General features: G+C 43.3%; 1 protein-coding gene across 2 annotated transcripts; it reads right to left on the bottom strand.

Annotated features, from left to right (window-relative positions):
* Nucleotide 1: 1 nt before the first annotated feature.
* On the bottom strand, nucleotides 2-7,562 carry LOC139550356 (BTB/POZ domain-containing protein 2-like). 2 transcript variants are annotated; one of them, XM_071361212.1, is made up of 9 exons: nucleotides 7,068-7,560; nucleotides 6,773-6,892; nucleotides 3,612-3,768; nucleotides 3,282-3,387; nucleotides 2,868-3,065; nucleotides 2,559-2,751; nucleotides 2,155-2,242; nucleotides 1,708-1,854; nucleotides 2-1,547 (listed from the first exon to the last, which is right to left on the bottom strand). In XM_071361212.1, exons 1-9 carry the CDS (start codon nucleotides 7,538-7,540, stop codon nucleotides 1,386-1,388), a joined length of 1,644 nt encoding a protein of 547 aa, XP_071217313.1. In that variant the 5' UTR covers nucleotides 7,541-7,560; the 3' UTR covers nucleotides 2-1,385. The 2 variants fall into 2 exon arrangements, with proteins under 2 accessions (XP_071217313.1, XP_071217314.1); XM_071361213.1 differs by lacking the exon at nucleotides 2-1,547 and having other exon boundaries at nucleotides 1,719-1,854; nucleotides 2,090-2,242; nucleotides 7,068-7,562.
* Between the last annotated feature and the right edge of the window lie 13,424 nt (nucleotides 7,563-20,986).

Here is a 20,986-nt window from a genome sequence, read left to right as displayed (position 1 = left end):
ATGGAGTGGATGTCTTTATTGGCTTTTGAATGGTCTGAAATTAAGAAAATGGTAACTAGTGATTATGAGTTGATGGTGGATCGTTAGTATATAAATGGTACAACAATGTAATTTCGTTATACAATCATTACCTTGACACATGTTCATTAATGTGCCAGTAACTATTTCTGTAATGTTCCCTGAATACTTCATTTGACCCATGCAAACATGCTAAAGATCCTTGGCCAGCAGTGTGCGACACTATCAATTCAGTCTGCATCAAAGTTCAGCTTTAGTGTGATTGTATTTTAAAGGCAATGTTTCCTCTTAGCGGGGACTGCATTTGTATGTTATACATTTCAATCGGAAGCTGTATATTATGATGGCTTTGGTTAATTTGGTCCATACTTATTTGCACCCTTGATCAAGATGAGCTGGTGTGTATGGCACTGCCTGGAGTCTGATTAATGGCTTTGGGAAATAAAGATGCTTTTACCTATGGTAGATCTTTGATGGGGCTGTTTTCCTTCCAAGTACCAGAACATTTAAGCCCAAATGAAATTGCCCACAATCAACATCGGCCTTAGAGATTTTAGTAAAAAGGAATATTTCCATACAATACAGCTCCAATTTAGTTATTTTTTTGCTCATTGCCAAAGGTGGCTATTATGGACCCGACTATTTCGTAGTGGTAGCGAGAGCTGAACATCCTGCAGCCTTGCATTGTCCACCTGACAAGGGACAAGCCGACTCTTAATGCAAGTACAAGCCATAAACTTGTGTAAATCCATGTAGAACAGGCAGAACATCCTGTAAAGGCAAATGACATGAGTCCAAAGACAACATTTTAACCTGATGGTTAACATTGTTTAAAGATGTTTTTGTGCATCCTAAAGGGCTAGGGAAGCATGGTGGGTCACTGATCAGTAGTATAACAGTAAGTTCGTATATACATCGGCGTAGCTGGATGCATCTCACTCCCGGCAGACTGACCATACAAGGGGTGGTTCTGTAAATACATGTCAAGCTTTCCTCCTTTTCCCAAGTAAGAGTCAATAGTTCTGACCAGTTTATGACTCTTCCCAGTCTGGGTTTTAACCCCAGTCCTCCCTCTCAGCAGACAAAACGTTTGTCAAAGTAACAAGCCGACATCCCTCAACATCAAACAGACCCCTCTCCATGGTCAGTGGAAGGGGGAGTTGAGAGAGGGATAAAGACCTTGATCCCTCCCTCTGTGACCTCACCACTCTGACAGAACTGGGTGCGTGGCTTCCACTACATCCCACAATCCAACCAATCACGTACAATCAGACTAAGGAAGGGCCACGGGGTAGATAGGCAATTGTTACATATTCTAACAGGGCCAGAGTCTCTCAGCAGTCCAGTGACCGTGAGGTTAGAGGGGACTAGGTGTAGAAGATGACTTCGGGGATCTGTCCGTCTTCTACCGAGGTGCCGTTGTTGTTGCCCGCGGCGTAGCAGAAGGTGAAGCAGGTCTTGGTGCCGGTGGAGGACGACTCGTGAGTCACTTTACGCATTCCCTTGGTCCCATAGTGAGAGTCAGGACCCTGAGAAAGACATGGAGGGAGAGGGGAGAGATTGAAGTAGGAGAGGGATAAAGAGGGAATCACTGGTTACACAGCCAGAACAGGACCACACCTATCCAGGGAGGAAATAACACCAACCTAAACAAACATGTACAGTGACAGATGTACAGTAAGCCTGTACCTTGAGTGTGGCGCAGGCTGTGTAGTTGACGTTGGGTAGGATCTCCACCGGCTCCTTGAACATGACTCTGAAGGTGTTGGATGAGCCATCACAGCTGAAACCTGTGTCGTTCTGACCCAGCACTGTGTTACTATCTGTGTGAATGATCTGGGACGAGAGAGGGAAACGTTACAGAAACTATCTCCCTGGTCCCATATTCCCATTATAGTGCACTACTATGGACCAGAGCCCCATTGGCCCTGATCAAAAGTAGTGCACTATAATGGGATTAGGGTGCCACTTGGGACGCAAAGGTCACACATTCTACACAAACACACTGCTAATATATATCTATCCACAGGAACGTATATATTGTCATCAATGATTTAGGAGAGACAAATACCAGAGAGGGAAGGGAGTCTTTGTTCCAATGTATTCTGTCTATATAAATCAAATATGATTGATTGCCTGGATGTTGACTTGGTAGTCTGTGGGGCCGTGTATGGAGCCGTAGAGGCCAAAGCCAACCACGAAGATCCTCCTGTTCACTGAAAACCTGAGAGAAGAGGCAAAATATTAAAACAGGAGAGGAGAAGAGGAATATTAAAACAGGAGAGGAGAAGAGGAATATTAAAACAGGAGAGGAGAAGAGGAATATTAAAACAGGAGAGGAGAAGAGGAATATTAAAACAGGAGAGGAGAAGAAGAGGTATATTAAAACAGGAGAGAAGAGGTATATTAAAACAGGAGAGAAGAGGAGGAATATTAAAACAGCAGAGGGGATAAGAGGGATAGATTATGTCCTCAGGAAATATTTCTGAGATTAACTATCACACACACACAAAGTTAATTTGATCTGTGTGTGTTCTCACCGTATACGGTCACTGGTCCCACTGTAGCCCCAGCGGCTCTCCACCTGTCCGAAGCGTGTGATGCTGCACTCCTTCCCCCGTAAGCAGCAGCGAGGCCGGTCGATGAACTCTACGCGGGGCTTTGGGTTCACCGTGAAGTGAAGGAACAGACTCACCACCTCCCTGTCTGTCAGGATACTGGACTGGGCCGGTCCTGGGTGGAGACACAGCAGGGATAGGAGGACATGTCAGAGTGAGGGAGACTGAGATCGTGAGAGAGACATACAGTGTGCAAAAATGACTGACTGTCTCTCTGTGTGTGTGTGCTACCTGCGGCAAACTCCTCGATAGTCATGAGTGGGAAGCGGATGAGGGCGAGGGCCTTGCCCAGGACCCTGCGTTTGTTCTCTGGGGTGGGCTGTAGCTGCTGCCGGTGGGCCTCTGCCTCTGCCCAGCGTACCGCCGCAACAAATAAACGCACCTCCCTCACCCCCAGAGTGTCCCGCTCCAGCACAGCCACTAAAGTATCTGAGAAAGGAGGGAGAGAGGGTAGAAAGATGGAGGGAGTGGACAAGAGAGGGAAAGAGAGAAGACAGAGAGGAAGAAGAGAGGGAAGGAAGGGAAGACATAGGAGAAGGGGAAAGAGTGAAAAGGAGAGGAGGGAGGGAGCAATCGTCATGAGACACAAACATTGCCATGCGCATTTCAAGAATGCATTACCATATGTAGAGTGAACTACAATACCCAGATCTATGTCAGTGAAACCCTCAGCTGCGAGCGCATCTCCGGTATTCTTATCGATGTTCTCTAGACACAAGCTGGCAAGCTGGGGCTCATCGAAAAGTCGAGCCTGAAACACACACATCGATCAGAGACTCACAGTAAACAGCAGTTTACTTAACATGAACTGACCAAGAACCTACGCAACTCCTGTTTTGGGACTGACCTATTGATTTGAGCTGTTCAGACAAACTGTAGCAGAGTTATTTTGATACTGGGTCAGGCCACACAATCAGGCACTGGTTGACTTGTTTAGAGAATGCATCCCAGTCAGACAGTACAGTAGTAGCTGACCTGAGTGAGCAGCATGAAGGCATTGTCAGCCCGCAGGTTCTTCTTGAGGAACTCCACACAGTGGGCCTCCAAGGCTGGCACTGCATACTTCTTAGCCGTGTACAGAGTGGTCATCACCGTCTCAGGCCCTATCTGGACCTCATCAGAGTACAGGAACCTGGAGGGGACAAGATTAGATTACTGATAGCAGGGGACCTTTAATCTTAAGGCGTCAGTATGTTGTATTTACTAGGGATCCTGGGGTACATACACATTACAACACATCACACATAAAACAAAAGACATTACATCATATAACACCACTACAGATCTACAATACAGAATGTATAATACCACCATACAACAATATTACAATGTACGTGTGCTAGCCTGTGTGTGCGTATGCGTGTCTTGCTTCAGTTCGGCTGGCGGAAGTCGCATAGGCGAACGAGTGTGCTTGCATACTCCCTTAAAAAGACCTTCGTTTAAGAAACGAGAGAAAGGCAGCAATAGTACAGTTTGTCCATTTTGAGGCGCCGTAGCCAGTATACACTTCCTCAAAACAGTCTGAATTAATCTAAGGCAATAAATCTGTAATTAATTAGACGTTTTTGCCAAGGAGATCTTAGACGCACAATTTTACATCTAGTTAGAATGTTTGGTGCAGTATTTCTCAATGGGGGGAAAAAAGTGCATTATTATCTCTTGTTGAACCACAACAAAAACTTTATTAAAGAATTCCGACAGTTGACCAATCACAGACGAAGGGGCGTATACTTCGGCTCCCGAACTTCAGCTGGCCTTGAGAAAAAAATGTTGTGTGCCCGAACAAAAATGTCATCATAATAAATGCAAACTCTTCCAAACTGTTTCGGCTGGGAAGCATGCGGACATGTGGCCTTTAGAGGACATACGCTTCGAACACACCAACAGCATCATTGCATTTTGGTACACCACAATTACATTCATTTCCAATGAAAACGCTGCGTTTGCGTTGCGTAGCAGAGGCAGTTGCAGTGCGTTTGGTGTAGATTCATCGAACACATGTGTCAAACTGTATGCGTAGACGGTTTGACAGAAATGTAGCAGAAGGTGAATGTTGAACTTTTGTTGCATACATATCCAGATGATGCTGCGACTATTTTGCGCAACGACGCTGTCGGTGTGTTGGAAGCATTAAAGGCCCTGCATGGTCAATCCACCATCTGAAGTGGCCATGCAACATTTACTGTGATTCAGCCTCCACAGACGTCAGGTCTTTCATACTTCTTGCACTTAGCAGAGCACAGCTATTGTTAAGGAAGTTGTCAAGGAAGCGAGTGTGTAAATACAGGATGTACTGCCCCTACCTACCGTCAACCAATCATGTCAATATGGGGCTATACAACTTTGAGGCGCACTGCAATGTGGTACAGAGTTTGAGTTGGCGTCTGCATGCCTCCAGAGTAGAGGTCGACCGATTAATCGGAATGGCCGATTAATCGGGCCGATTTCAAGTTTTCATAACAATCGGAAATCGGTATTTTTGGGCGCCGATTTATTTTATTATTATTATTAATTTTTTGACACCTTTATTTAATCTTTATTTAACTAGGCAAGTCAGTTAAAAACACATTCTTATTTTCAATGACGGCCTAGGAGGCAGAACGACAGATTTTTAACCTTGTCAGCTCGGGGGATCCAATCTTGCATTGATTACAATGCACTCCACGAGGAGCCTGCCTGTTAGCGAATGCAGTAAGCTAAGGTAAGTTGCTAGCTAGCATTAAACGTATCTTATAAAAAACAATCAATCAATGACTATCATTGCTCCAATGTGTACTTAACCACAAACATCAATGCCTTTCTTAAAATCAATACACAAGTATATATTTTTAAACCAGCATATTTAGCTAAAAGAAATCCAGATTAGCAGGCAATATTAACCAGGTGAAATTGTGTAATTTCTCTTGCGTTCATTGCACGCAGAGTCGGGGTATATGCAACAGTCTGGCTCTTTGCGAACTCATTATGACATAACATTGAAGGTTGTGCAATGTAACAGGAATATTTAGACTCATGGATGCCACCCGTTAGATAAAATACGGAACGGAATAAACGTTTTGTTTTCGAGGTGATAGTTTCCAGATTAGTCAAAGGTATATGGTTTAGAGATAAATAGTCGACGCGTTATAATTCCTGTAATAACTTGCGGCTGAATTTGAAAGGGGTTCCTTCGTTATTTTACCGTTCATGTCTTCCATAGAGAATGTCTTGATCTACTTCAAATAAGGTCTGTGTTTCGTGCAGGCTTAAACCGCCTCGACGTTTTGACACCCGTGTAAATCTCACTAGGATAAGGTAACGTTTGTCAACATATTTTCATAAATCCACTCTACAATTTTTTTTTTTTTAATCTTCGCTTATATTTAGCCAATATTGATCAGAGTTACCTTGTCCTATGGATATCTACACAGTTGTAAAATTGGCACGGTGATGTAAGCCTACACGAAACACAGACCTTATTTTAAGTGAATCTAAAAATATCCTATGGAATAAATGAAGGAACCGCTTTTCAGATTTTGCTAGGTGTCATGGGAACTATGACTCGCACTTTTTGGTTGTCAATTCTTACCATGCCCATTATTAAAATAGGATTTCCTGCATATAGAAATTAAAGTTTGTTTTCAACATTCAACACAGGTAACTTAAACTCTATTTTTATTCAAACAGTTGAGAGTATTTGTCTCCTAAGCAGACTCGTCAGTATCATTGTCACTTCAGAGCTGTGTGCGTGTGTATTTATGTATTATATTAAGTTAAAATAAGTGTTCATTGTTCATTCAGTATTGTTGCAATTGTCATTATTACAAAAATGTGTGTGTGTATGATATATATATATATATATTTTTTTTTAAATAATAAATCGGCCGATTAATCGGTATCAGCTTTTTTTGTCCTCCAATAATCGGTATCGGCATTGAAAAATCATAATCGGTCGACCTCTACTCCAGAGGCTTAGCAATTGCATCACACCCTCAGACCACATTCTCAGATTAAGAATAAATTGGCTTTAACAGCCTTTGGTGGAACCAATAACCTGGGTTCTGCATACTATATGGCCATAAACTGTCAAATACCTTGGATGGGACCATTTGCGCTATTATTATTGTAACGTCTCTAAACCAGGAAGTACTTCTTACTTCAGTAATGCCAGAAAGGCTGCAGGTTCGACATCTGGCAACTCGATTTCCGTTGAGGTGGTCGCCATACCCCCGTTGAACATGGCATCGAAGACTGCGCTGCCCACAGCGAGAACGAATCTAACCAAAACCAAAGCCATCGTCAAATCAAAACAATGCCTTTCACCACTAACATGATGCATTAAACTCGCTTGGATTAATAAACATGTAAATTAGACGCATTTCTTTACTTTCTTCTACTAACCATCATTTGTAGACAAACTATAGTAATAAGGAAATGTACGTTCGCGCTTACCTGTGTGCGGGTATTCGTTGCACTCCCATACCTTTCCCCACCAGAAAATGAACGTCACTCAGAACCTCGTTATTGAACAGGAAAGCAAACCGTTCCTTTACGGTGCTTTTCGTCGCCTGCCAGTTGTACACGGGCTCCCGGTAAACCAAAACAGCAGCGGCCGGTGGTGCGGACGCCAGTGAGGAATGGGTTCCTGGTACACTCGCAGCGGAAACATTCGATGCCGTTGCTCCGGAGGCCCCCCTTGCCGCAGCGCTTTGAGCTGACGCTCGCTGAATCGAGTTCTGCACATTCGGTGGAGTTCCAGCTGCAACACCGGCGCTTTCTTCTCCGCCAGGCCCCGACTGCGGGTTGGGGCGCCTTGCAGGCGTAGGCATTGAATAACCACTGTTGCTGGGCTGGCCATTTCCCAAAGGTCCTGGGCCGGGGAAATTTAGGGAGGGAGGCCTGCCGCTGTAGTCCCCAGCAGCCATCTTGAATCTGAAGATCGTGGGAGGGGCGTGACGTATACATAAACGGAACACGGTCGGGTACTTGAACCAGAGGTTGTTTTGTAAAAGATGTTTGCATATTTGTTATTATATTTGTTTATAAAAAATAAAAAATATATATAACAAAAATAACGAAAAATAAAAACGAACAGACAGGATGCCTCTAGACCCAGATCCAGGATCAAATGATCATCTCCCCTCCTGACCACAACCAAGGTGGAGGGAAATGTAAAACGGACCCTAGATTATCCAGTAATAAAAACTGAGTGGTTTGAGCCCAAATGCTGAAAGCCGTGGTATATCAGACCGTATACCATAGGTATGACAAAAACAATATTGTACTGTTTTAATTACGTTTGTAACCAGTTTATAATAGCAATAAGGCACCTCTGGGGGTTGTAGTATATAACCCATATACCACGGCTAATGGCTGTATCCAGGCACTCCGCATTGCATCGTTGATAAGAACAGCCCTTAGCCGTGGTATATTGGCAATATACCACCAATATATTGGCAATATACCACTGCCCCTCGGGCCTTATAAATATCCGGTATTATGCACTCTACCTTGAACTAGAGAGGGCAATCTCTGAGTGAGCTGTACAGTGCAAAACGTGAGAGAAAAAAACCCCAGTGCCGCCTGATGGCGCTATTATTTCTTACTGCATTTGACAAACGACGTAAGGAATAATAGCGTCATCTGGCGGAAGTAGGGTTACATGAGAAAGTGAGAGATAATCCTCAACTGGTTTAATGATTTGATGTCAGTTGTGCCAAAACAACACATCAGGTAATAAGCCTCGCACTATAGTATGATATGATAACCTACACAAAGTACATTTAAATTGATTGAAAATTAAACGTTTTCAATTAAATTGATTGAATTAAATAAAGCAGTTGTTTCCATGTCTCTGATGTACTTGATGCATAGATTCAGTTGAGACAGGGGCAGAAACAAACATTATTCTTCCTTTTTTACAAGGATTTACATTTTCTTGGTTTTTCTCTTCAACAACAAATGACTGAATGTTCAAAAGCATTATACAAATTACATAATTAATTGGCTGATTGGTTGTTTGTCTGAAATTTACAAATTGTCCTGATCCATTGTTTTATTAAGGAAGCAGAGAGAAAAAGGAAATAGTGGCATATCATTTGACTCTTGGAACGCAAGGTGTATTAATACTTAGCTATGAAGATTAGGACTCAGAATCAAATGAAGAGTTCAGTCAGTGATACATGAGAAACAAAGAGACATTATAATATGTTTATCAATGTTGAGGTAATAAAGACATTGTTAGAATAAGTGATTAATCTGCTGTGCCAACACATCTCTGGGCCCAGTTTTTCAAAATATATCTTTCTGGATTTCGCCTGATTGTATTAATTTCATAGAAATAGAATAGGAGTCCCCATTCTACTAATTCTATTTATATGCATTTAATCCTAACTGATAGGCAAAATCCAGATAACTTTTGAAAAACAGACTGTACCACCTTATCCTGAATGACTTCCTAATGACTGACCATACAGAGCAGAGCTGTTGCTCCAGACTGCCTCTGACACACATGACCAGAGATACCGTAGAGCTATATGCAGACATGGCTTCATCAATGCAGATTTAGCCAGGGATATATACCTAAACCCCTCTGCCATCTTGTCTTTACAATGTGCTCCTTTATCATCTCTTCATCATATGCACAGTTCAAAATGAAGTGGAATCTTTAAACAATCTTTTCATTTTCACCTGGTGAACAGCAGGTGGCCAGTGATGGTGCTGTGGTGGTTTACATTGTCAAATACCCATGATTTCACACACAGTTGCATGAAGATCACATCTCCCACCTCCAGCAACAGAGATATGAGGGGAACATTTATGAATAGTTTTATAACATGTTTAAAGTTGGGTAACACTTTGCATTACGATTTGATATACCTGTGTAAGAAACTGAGTTTCTCATCTGCAGATCAAAAACAGATTGTTTGCATAAAGTGATCAATGGCTTGAAGATCTAATAGTTTGCATTTACTTGTCTTTTGACAAGTTTTCTTTACCTGTGTTTGAATTATAGGCATTGCTGATGTTTGTGAAGTTTCAGCATTGTAGGGTCATGTGTTTCCTTCTCCTGATGCAAGCAGCGAAGCTGAGAAATCCACCTTCCTGACTGAGACACAAATTAAACATTGATGTTAGCTCTCTTCTTTCGTTTTTTAAATGCTGAAAGCCTGGGCAGTACATACAGTATAGGGGATATTCCATTGGGCCTGTGTAGTCACTCATAAAGCACTCGTAATTATCAGCATATCATTACCATGCTGTAACGCTCGTCGTCAGAAGGAATAGTGGACCAAAGCGCAGAGTGTTCATGATTTTTATTTAATATCAAAAACACTCGACCAAAGTAACAAAAACTAACGCGAACAGTTATGTCATGTGCAGACACTAAACAGAAAATAATTACCCACAAATGAAAGAGGGAAAAGGACTGCCTAAGTATGACTCCCAATCAGAGACAACGATAGACAGCTGCCTCTGATTGGGAACCACACTCGGACAAAAACAAAGAAATAGAAAACATAGAAATAAAGAAACAAGAATGCCCACCCTAGTCACACCCTGGCCTAACCAAAATAGAGAATAAAAACCTCTCTATTTCCAGGGCGTGACACATGCAGAATAATAAATAAAAAAATCATAATCACCATGATCAACACAAGTTAGCCATTCTAATTAGCAACATTTTAACATCTGCATCTGGTTAAATTATTCATTATGAATAATTCATTACCTCATAAAGGGAAAGAATTACTTTATTTAGAAAATTGCTCCTTCATTCTCTCTCTTCAGCATGTCCACCTGGGTCTTTAGGTTTTTCTTTAGTGATGACATAATTGATTTTGAGATATAAATGTCAGTGCTTGACTTGGGCAAGAGCTCACCGGAGGTGACAACCGGCACCTAAAATGTTCTACTGCTTCATTTCCTGCACTTGTTATAGAATAACTCGGATCTGCAGCCATTTTAATATGTAAAAACATTATTGGGGTTATTCATAACACCTTATTCTTCAGTGTCAAGCAAGAATACCCAGTACAACAACGGGAAACTATTACTGTTTTTATACTTCATTCTCTCTTCAACATGTTCACCTGGGTCTCCGACACTCTCATTTTAACTGCCTGGGCTACAATGACATAAATACAACATTGTTATATCAGTGGAAAATCGAGATATAACCAGTAGTCAAACATAAAGTACACTGTAAAAAATGTTTGGTTGTTGTTTCAACTCATTATTATTAAGTAACTTCTTCCACAGGCTTTTTTGGTTTACTCAACTTTTCTGTCCAAGTGTTAGTTGAACAAAAACATTTTTTATGTCACGACTTCCGCCGAAGTTGGTACCTCTCCTTGTTCGGGCGGCGTTCGGTGGTCGACGTCACCGGCTTTCTAGCCGCCACCGATCTACGTTTCTTTTTCCATTTGTTTTGTCTTGATTGTACACACCTGGTTTCCATTACGTTATAATTCATTCCCTATTTAACCCTCTGGTTCCCACATGGTTTTGTGCGTGTTTGTTCTTTGTTAAGTGATCGCTCTTTTGTGTCGAGCTGGAATAATAGTACCTGTATGGAATTAGTTTGTGATTTATTCGAGTAAAGTACGTTTTTACTCAGTTCTGTGTGCTGCGCCTGACTCTGTCCTACCTGCTGCACACTGACACTTGACATTTTAGGCCCAAACTTGAGATAATGTAGGCAAAAATTGTCAACTTAAAATTGTTTGGATAAATTGTCTCATATGTTCATGATTATATTGTGCTTGTTAATTTATGCAGTAATTCATATTCAATTCATTGAATGTCCACACCTAGGATTCAAACTCACAATCTCTTGTTTCATGACATTCCAGTCTTCCTGCCACATTCACCATATCTGTGTCAATGACTGATTTCACCTGTATTGCTACACTTTGCACATCAAAGTAACTCTCAGCTCTGTTAAAAGAATACTCAAGACAAACAATTTCATTCATCATAGTGATTAAGGAGTTACATTAAAACAGAGTAATATGCTCCACCCACCAACATTAAACAACTATACAGAAAAACCTCAAATTGCTGAAATAAATTAATCTAATCAATGACGAGAGAATAGATTAACTGACAAATGACAGACATGATGGAGTAGCAGGAAGATCAGAATGTCATGAACCAAGAGGTTGTATGTTCAAATCCCTGGTGAGGACATGTTGAATAATAATTACTGTATAAATGAACTTACACAATGTGTGTCAAATGTGTAAGTTGAAAACATTGCTTGTTAAAAGCACTGTGTGTAACCAGTTGTACATACTTTTTTGGTTTGTTCAGGTAACACTTGGACCGAAAAGTAGAATGAACTAAAAAAAAAAGGCAGTGGAACCAATTACTTAATAATAATAATTAGTTGAAACATCTAGATTTTTTTTTACAGTGTAGGTAAAATGTACATATTTTACACATTACAGTACATTTCTGGTTTTTGTATGTTCATAGTTTACATACCAACTAAATTCTCAATACAAACTTTTCCCCCCTCATTTGTCTCTCATATTGCCTTCATTTTCTCTCCTCAGTTCTTCTACCCGCTTCTCAGTAACATTTGCTCTGGTTTTCACAGCAACTAGCTCCACTGCTTGGACTGAAATACAAGGGTTGTAGGGCACTGAATATCAAAATATGATAAAACATTTTAATTCTGTTATTGTATACAGTGTCCTATTAGGAACACCTCAGTCTCAGCAAGGCCTGTGTCAATGCCAGAAGGAGTAATCGGCCATGTCTATCAGAACAGAATGGGTGTCAGGCTGGCAAGTTTGTTGAGAGCAGGATGAGTCTTCAAAGTTAAATATCTCTGTTTTTTTATCTCTAGCTCATTCCCACCGCCTCCATCTTCAGTGTCTCTCTGAACCTTTGCCCCAGACACACAGCAGCACAACAACGTCAGCAGAACCACAGTAGTCTTCATTCTCAAGCTGAATGACTCTGTTCTCTTCTTGCAGAGTGTAATGTTTGTGTTGTAATTCTCTCCTTTATATACCCTCACCTGTTTAACCATTACCAGGTGAAATCAAGTCCACATGTATTTTGCTACTACTAAAGTACCGTAGGCCCTTAGTGTCACGCCCTGACCTTAGAGATCCTTTTTATGTCTCTATTTTGGTTTGGTCAGGGCGTGAGTTGGGGTGGGCATTCTATGTCTGGTGTTCTATGTTTTCTTTTTCTGTGTGTTTGGCCGGGTGTGGTTCTCAATCAGAGGCAGCTGTCTATCGTTGTCTCTGATTGAGAACCATACTTAGGTAGCCTTTTTCCACCTGTTTGTTGTGGGTAGTTGTTTTCTGTCTTTGTGTCAGCACCAGACAGTACTGTTTCGTTTCGGTCTCTCTCTTTGTTGTTTCAGTGTTCAGGTTATTTATTAAATTATAATGAACACTTATACCCTGCTGCGTTTTGGTCACCTTCTTTACAGGACGATCGTTACACTTAGGTCAGATTTGTTTACAACATGTAGAGAAAAGACTTACATTTCAACTGGCATCAGATATACTAAAGTAATAAAATATCAATGATTAACTTTTACTGCAGTGGGCTAATACAGGGTCACACAGAGTGATTCTTGGTAACCTTAAACAAATCTACTTTCAAACTAAAGTATACATCTCACACACATGGTTATGGGCTTAAACAAAGACAAGATACCTGTACCATGTCAGATATAGTTTACATGTATTCAATTTTGAGTTTGCATCCCAATATAACACTTTACACCACATAAGACTGAAATATAACAAAACTGTTTGACATAGAAACAATTTTTGTCCATTTAAAAAAATTGTTTTTAATTATTTGTGAAATTATGAAAAATATGAATAACATTCCACCCAAGAAGCCAAAGAGGGAACTTTTGGTAATTGACTGCAGTAAAGGGCTACTGCACAGAAGACAATATGGTGCAGGGATTGAGATACAATATGTTTTCATATTATTTAACATATTATTTATACACTTTATACTAAATCCAGACCCAGTAACATTGCTGTTGAGAGTTGGGTTGAGATGGGCAACTGTTGTCGGCAAAGCCTATTTACAAAAACAAACAACAAATATGCAAAACATTTCAGTGTTAAACACAAACTCTATTGCTTTAACAACAAGAGAATAACCCTAGACAGGATGTGGATACTATAAACATCTTGTGCACATATCGCTGGCTCCTGCACGTGAATCATTAAAAAAGTAAGACAAATTTGCTAAATAAACGAAAGGAAAGATACTGACACAATGAATAATATTAGTAACGAGACTACATATGTCACGTTCTGACCTTAGATCCTTTTTTATGTCTTTATTTTAGTTTGGTCAGGGCGTGAGTTGGGGTGGGCATTCTATGTTGTTTTTCTATGTTTTGTTCTGTATGTTATATTTCTATGTGTTTGGCCTAGTATGGTTCTCAATCAGAGGCAGGTGTCGATCGTTCTCTCTGATTGAGAATCATACTTAGGTAGCCTGTTTTCCCACTATGGGTTGTGGATAGTTATTTTCCGTTTCAGTGTTTGCACCATACGGGACTGTGTCGGTTTTCATTTATTCTCTTGTTCATTTTGTATTCATTCTCGATTAAACGATATTATGGATACGTACCACGCTGCCTTTTGGTCCTCCTCTCCTTCCACCAACGAAAGCCGTTACAGAACTACCCACCAAAAAAGGACCAAGCAGCGTGGTAACCAGGAGCAGAGGGTTCTGGACTCCTGGACTTGGGAGGACATTCTAGACGGCAAGGGATCCTACACATGGGAGGAGATCCTGGCTGGTAGGGATCGCCTCCCATGGGAACAGTTGGAGGCAGCCAGGAGAGCGGAGGCAGCAGGAAAAGGGAACCGGCGACACGAGGGAACACTGCTGGCAAGGAAGCCCGAGAGGCAGCCCCCAATTTTTTTTTTTTGGGGGGGGGGCACAACTCCCCGTGCTTACCGTGGCGAGAGAGTGACTGGGCAGGCACCGTGGTATGCGAGGAAGAGCAAGGTGTCCCCAGTGCGCACGCATAGCCCGGTGCTCTACATCACAGCTCCTCGTATCGGCCGGGCTAGAGTGGGCATCGAGCCAGGAGGGATGATGCCGGCTCAGCGCATCTGGTCTCCAGTGCGTCTCCTCGGCCCGGGGTATACTGCACCAGCCCTACGCACGGTGTCTCCAGTTCGCCAGCACAGCCCAGTGCGGCCTGTTCCAACTCCCCGCACTTGCCGGGCTACAGGGGGGATCCAGCCAGGACGAATGGTGCCAGACCTGCTCTCCAGACAGCCAGTGCGTCTCCTCAGGCCAGGATATCCTGCGTCGGCTCTGCGTACTGTGTCTCCCGTGTGTCTGCACAGCCCAGTGCGTCCTGTGCCTGCCCCCCGCACGTGCCGGGGTAAAATCACCATCCAGCCAGGATGGGTTGTGTGCGCCTCCACGACCCGGTCTATCCTGTGTCTCTCCGTATCCTCCCTCCAGGTTCTCTCTACAGGCCAGAGCCGCCCGTCTGTCCTGAGCTGCCAGAGCCGCCCGTCTGTCCTGAGCTGCCAGAGCCGCCCGTCTGTCCTGAGCTGCCAGAGCCGCCCGTCTGTCCTGAGCTGCCAGAGCCGCCCGTCTGTCCTGAGCTGCCAGAGCCGCCCGTCTGTCCGGCGCTGCCAGAGCCGCCCGTCTGTCCGGCGCTGCCAGAGCCGCCCGTCTGTCCGGCGCTGCCAGAGTCGCCCGTCTATTCGGGGCCCGCTGCTAGGGTCCCCAATCCGGGGTCGGTGGCGAGGTCCTACGTTCCTAAGGCGCCACATAAGTGGGCCGAGACTATGGTGGAGTGGGGTTCACGTCCCGCACCAGAGCCGCCACCGCGGTAAATGCCCACCCAGACCCTTCCCTATAGGTTCAGGTTTTGCGGCCGGAGTCCGCACCTTTGGGGGGGGTACTGTCACGTTCTGACCTTAGTTCCTTTTTTATGTCTTTATTTTAGTTTGGATACGTACCACGCTGCATTTTGGTCCTCCTCTCCTTCCACCAACGAAAGCCGTTACAACATACAAGGGGTACCGGTACTGAGTCAATGTGCAGGGGTACGGGTTAGTTGAGGTAATTGTGGTAATATGTACATGTAGGTAGGGGTAAAATGGCTAGGCAATCTGGATAGATAATAAACGGAGTAGCAGCAGCGTGTGTGTGTTGGAGTGTCAGTGTAGTGTGTGTGGTTAGTCCAGTGAGTGTACATCGAGCGTGCAAGAGTCAGTGCAAAAAATAACAATGCATAATAATAAAATCAGGGGGTCAATGTAAATAGTCCTGGTAGCCGTTTGACTAACTGTTCAGCAGTCTTATGGTTGGGGCAGAAGCTGTTAAGGAGTCCATTGTCTTGCTCACGTTGAGGAAGAGGTTCTTGTCCTGGCACCACACTGCCAGGTCTCTGACCTCCTCCCTATAGGCTGTCTCATCATCATCTATGATCAGTCTTACCACCGTCGTGTCATCAGCAAACTTAATTATGGTGTTGGAGTCGAGCGCAGCCACGCAGTCACGGGTGAACAGGGAATACAGGAGGGGACAAAGTACACATCCCTGAGGGCCCCCCCTGTTGAGAGGAAGCATGGCAGATGTGTTGTTATCTACCCTCACCACCTGGGAGCGGCCGGTCAGGAAGTCCAGGAAACAGTTGTGGAGGGAGGTGTTCAGTCCCAGGGTTCTTAGCTTAGTGATGAGCTTTGTGGGCACTATGGTGTTGAACGCTGAGCTGCAGTCAATGAACAGCATTCTCACATACAGTTGAAGTCAGAAGTTTACAGACACTTAGGTTGGAGTCATTATAACTCGTTTTTCAACCACTCCACAAATTTCTTGTTAACAACCTATAGTTTCGGCAAGTCGGTTAGGACATCTACTTTGTGCATGACACAAGTAATTTTTCCAACAATTGTTTACAGATAGATTATTTCACTTATAATTCACTGTATCACAATTCCAGTGGGTCAGAAGTTATTGTTGACTGTGCCTTTAAACAGCTTGGAAAATTCCAGAAAATTATGTCATAGCTTTAGAAGTTTCTGATAGGCTAATTGACATAATTTGAGTCAATTGGAGGTGTACCTGTGGATGTATTTCAAGGCCTACATTCAAACTCAGTGCCTCTTTGCTTGACATCATGGGAAAATCAAAAGAAATCAGCCAAGACTTCAGAAAAAAATTGTAGACCTCCACATATCTGGTTCATCCTTGGGAGAAATTTCCAAATGCCTGAAGGTACCACGTTCATCTGTACAAACAACAGTATGCAAGTATAAACACCATGGGACCACGCAGCCGTCATACAGGAAGGAAACGCATTCTGTCTCCTAGAGATGGACTTACTTTGGTGCGAAAAGTGCAAATCAATCCCAGAACAACAGCAAAGGACATTGTGAAGATGCTGGAGGAAACAGATACAAAAGTATCTATATCCACAGTAAAACGAGTCCTATATCGACATAACCTGAAAGGCAGCTCAGCAAGGCAGAAGCCACTGCTCCAAAACCGCCATAAAAAAAACAGACTACGGTTTGCAACTGCACATGGGGACAAAGATCGTACTTTTTGGAGAAATGTCCTGTGTTCTGATGAAACAAAAATAGAACTGTTTGGCCATAATGACCATCGTTATGTTTGGAGGAGAAAGGGGGGGGCTTGCAAGCCGAAGAACACCATCCCAACCGTGAAGCACGGGGTGGCAGCATCATGTTGTGGGGGTGCTTTTCTGAAGGAGGGACTCGTGCACTTCACAAAATAGATGGCATCATGAGGTAGGAAAATGATGTGGATATATTGAAGCAACATCTCAAGACATCAGTCAGCAAGTTAAAGCTTGGTCTCAAAAGGATCTTTCAGGACAAAGACCCCAAGCATACTTCCAAAGTTGTGGCAAAATGGCTTAAGGACAACAAAGTCAAGGTATTGGAGTGGCCATCACAAAGCCCTGACCTCAATCCCATAGAAAATGTGTGGGCAGAACTGAAAAAGGGTGTTAGAGCAAGGAGGCCTACAAACCTGACTCAGTTACACCAGCTCTGTCATGAGGAATGGGACAAAATTCACCCAACTTATTAATGTGGGAAACTTGTGGAAGGCTACCCGAAACATTTGACCCAAGTTAAACAATTTAAAGGCAATGCTACCAAATACTAATTGAGTGTATGTAAACTTCTGACCCACTGGGAATGTGATGAAAGAAATAAAAGCTGACATAAATCATTCTCTCTGCTATTGTTCTGACATTTCACATTCTTAAAATGAAGTGGTGATCCTAACTGACCTAATACAGGAAAGTTTTACTAGGATTAAATGTCAGGAATTGTGAAAAACTGAGTTTAAATGTATTTGGCTGAGGTGTATGTAAACTTCCGACTTCAACTGTATGCCACTAACGATCGCTCGTTCGGAGAAAGGTAATACATTGTTTTTAGGTGAAGCTGGATTCGATAGTTAAGCTGGTGGTGTGAGGCTCTGGTTTGCCCAGTCGAGGTCGCCATTGTCCTTTGTAGGTTCTTCCGGGTCGTTGTGGAGTGAGATGTTGTGGTTTTCTGCGTCAGTCAATGTTCTTACTACATTTGCTACCTTTCCAGCTGCAGTCTGTTAGGCTGTAATCTAGGACTCACTTCTTCTTGAGTGATCAATAGTTCAGAGTTCATACCATTTCACATGTGGCACAAGCTCAAACGTTTTCTGGCCTGTAGAGTTTAAATTAGCATTAGACCTTTTTAAACGTGAAGACAAGTCCTCACAGTATTTGGAACTGAGGTGACTTTTTGTCACAGGGGCTTTTATTCTAGAGTGTAAAATCAATTTTATTTTATTTTTTATTTTATATAGCCCTTCGTACATCAGCTAATATCTCGAAGTGCTGTACAGACACCCAGCCTAAAACCCCAAACAGCTAGTAATGCAGGTGTAGAAGCACGGTGGCTAGGAAAAACTCCCTAGAAAGGCCAAAACCTAGGAAGAAACCTAGAGAGGAACCAGGCTATGAGGGGTGGCCAGTCCTCTTCTGGCTGTGCCGGGTGGAGATTATAACAGAACTATGCCAAGATGTTCAAAAATGTTCATAAGTGACAAGCATGGTCAAATAATAATCATGAATAATTTTCAGTTGGCTTTTCATAGCCGATCATCAAGAGTTGAAAAACAACAGGTCTGGGACAGGTGGCGGTTCCATAACCGCAGGCAGAACAGCTGAAACTGGAATAGCAGCAAGGCCAGGCGGACTGGGGACAGCAAGGAGTCACCACGGGCGGCAGTCCCGACGCATGGTCCTAGGGCCCAGGTCCTCCGAGAGAAAGAAAGAGAGAAGGAGAAAATTAGAGAGAGCCAAGATTTTCAAAATTTCCATAAATGACAAGCATGGTCAAATAATAATCAGGAATAAATCTCAGTTGGCTTTTCATAGCCGATCATTAAGAGTTGAAAACAGCAGGTCTGGGACAGGTAGGGGTTCCATGACCGCAGGCAGAACAGTTGAAACTGGAATAGCAGCAAGGCCAGGCGGACTGGGGACAGCAAGGAGTCACCACGGCCGGTAGTCCCGACGTATGGTCCTAGGGCTCAGGTCCTCCGAGAGAAAGAAAGAGAGAAGGAGAAAATTAGAGAGAGCCAAGATTTTCAAAATGTTCATAAATGACAAGCATGGTCAAATAATAATCAGGAATAAATCTCAGTTGGCTTTTCATAGCCGATCATTAAGAGTTGAAAACAGCAGGTCTGGGACAGGTAGGGGTTCCGTAACCACAGGCAGAACAGTTGAAACTGGAATAGCAGCAAGGCCAGGCGGACTGGGGACAGCAAGGTGTCATCATGCCCGGTAGTCCTGACGTATGGTCCTAGGGCTCAGGTTCTCAGAGAGAAAGAGAGAACGAGAGAATTAGAGAGAGCATACTTAAATTCACACAGGACACTGGATAAGACAGGAGAAGTACTCCAGGTAACCAACTGACCCTAGCCCCCCGACACAAACTACTGCAGCATAAATACTGGAGGCTGAGACAGGAGCGGTCAGGAGACACTGTGGCCCCATCCGAAGAAACCCCCGGACAGGGCCAAATAGGAAGGATATAACCCCACCCACTTTGCCAAAGCACAGCCCCCGCACCACTAGAGGGAAACCCTCAACCACCAACTTACAATCCTGAGACAAGGCCGAGTATAGCCCACAAAGGTCTCCACCACAGCACAAACCAAGGGGGGGCGCCAACCCAGACAGGAAGATCACGTCAGTAACTCAACCCACTCAAGTGACGCACCCCTCCTAGGGACGGCATGAAAGAGCACCAGCAAGCCAGTGACTCAGCCCCTGTAACAGGGTTAGAGGCAGAGAATCCCAGTGGAGAGAGGGGAACCGGCCTGGCAGAGACAGCAAGGGCGGTTCGTTGCTCCAGAGCCTTTCCGTTCACCTTCACACTCCTGGGCCAGGCTACACTCAATCATATGACCTACTGAAGAGATAAGTCTTCAGTAAAGACTTAAAGGTTGAGACCGAGTCTGCGTCTCTCACATGGGTAGGCAGACTGTTCCATAAAAATGGAGATCTATAGGAGAAAGCCCTGCCTCCCGCTGTTTGCTTAGAAATTCTAGGGACAATTAGGAGGCCTGCGTCTTGTGACCGTAGCGTACGTATTGGTATGTACGGCAGGACCAACTCGGAAAGATAGGTAGGAGCAAGCCCATGTAACGCTTTATAGGTTAACAGTAAAACCTTGAAATCAGCCCTTGCCTTAACAGGAAGCCAGTGTAGGGAAGCTAGCACTGGAGTAATATGATCAAATTTCTTGGTTCTAGTCAGGATTCTAGCAGCCGTATTTAGCACTAACTGAAGTTTATTTAGTGCTTTATCCGGGTAGCCGGAAAGTAGAGCATTGCAGTAGTCTAACCTAGAAGTAACAAATGCATGGATTAATTTTTCTGCATCATTTTTGGACAGAAAATTTCTGATTTTTGCAATGTTACGTAGATGGAAAAAAGCTGTCCTTGAAACAGTCTTGATATGTTCGTCAAAAGAGAGATCAGGGTCAAGAGTAACGCCGAGGTCCTTCACAGTTTTATTTGAGACGACTTTACAACCATCAAGATGAATTGTCAGATTTAACAGAAGATCTCTTTGTTTCTTGGGACCTAGAACAAGCATCTCTGTTTTGTCCGAGTTTAAAAGTAGAAAGTTTTCAGCCATCCACTTCCTTATGTCTGAAACACAGGCTTCTAGCGAGGGCAATTTTGGGGCTTCACCATGTTTCATTGAAATGTACAGCTGTGTGTCATCCGCATAGCAGTGAAAGTTAACATTATGTTTTCGAATAACATCCCCAAGAGGTAAAATATATAGTGAAAACAATAGTGGTCCTAAAACG

The sequence above is a fragment of the Salvelinus alpinus genome, chromosome 23 (genome assembly GCF_045679555.1).
Source record: "Salvelinus alpinus chromosome 23, SLU_Salpinus.1, whole genome shotgun sequence".
Lineage (NCBI taxonomy): Eukaryota > Metazoa > Chordata > Actinopteri > Salmoniformes > Salmonidae > Salvelinus > Salvelinus alpinus.
This window is presented reverse-complemented; position numbering and strand designations above follow the sequence as displayed.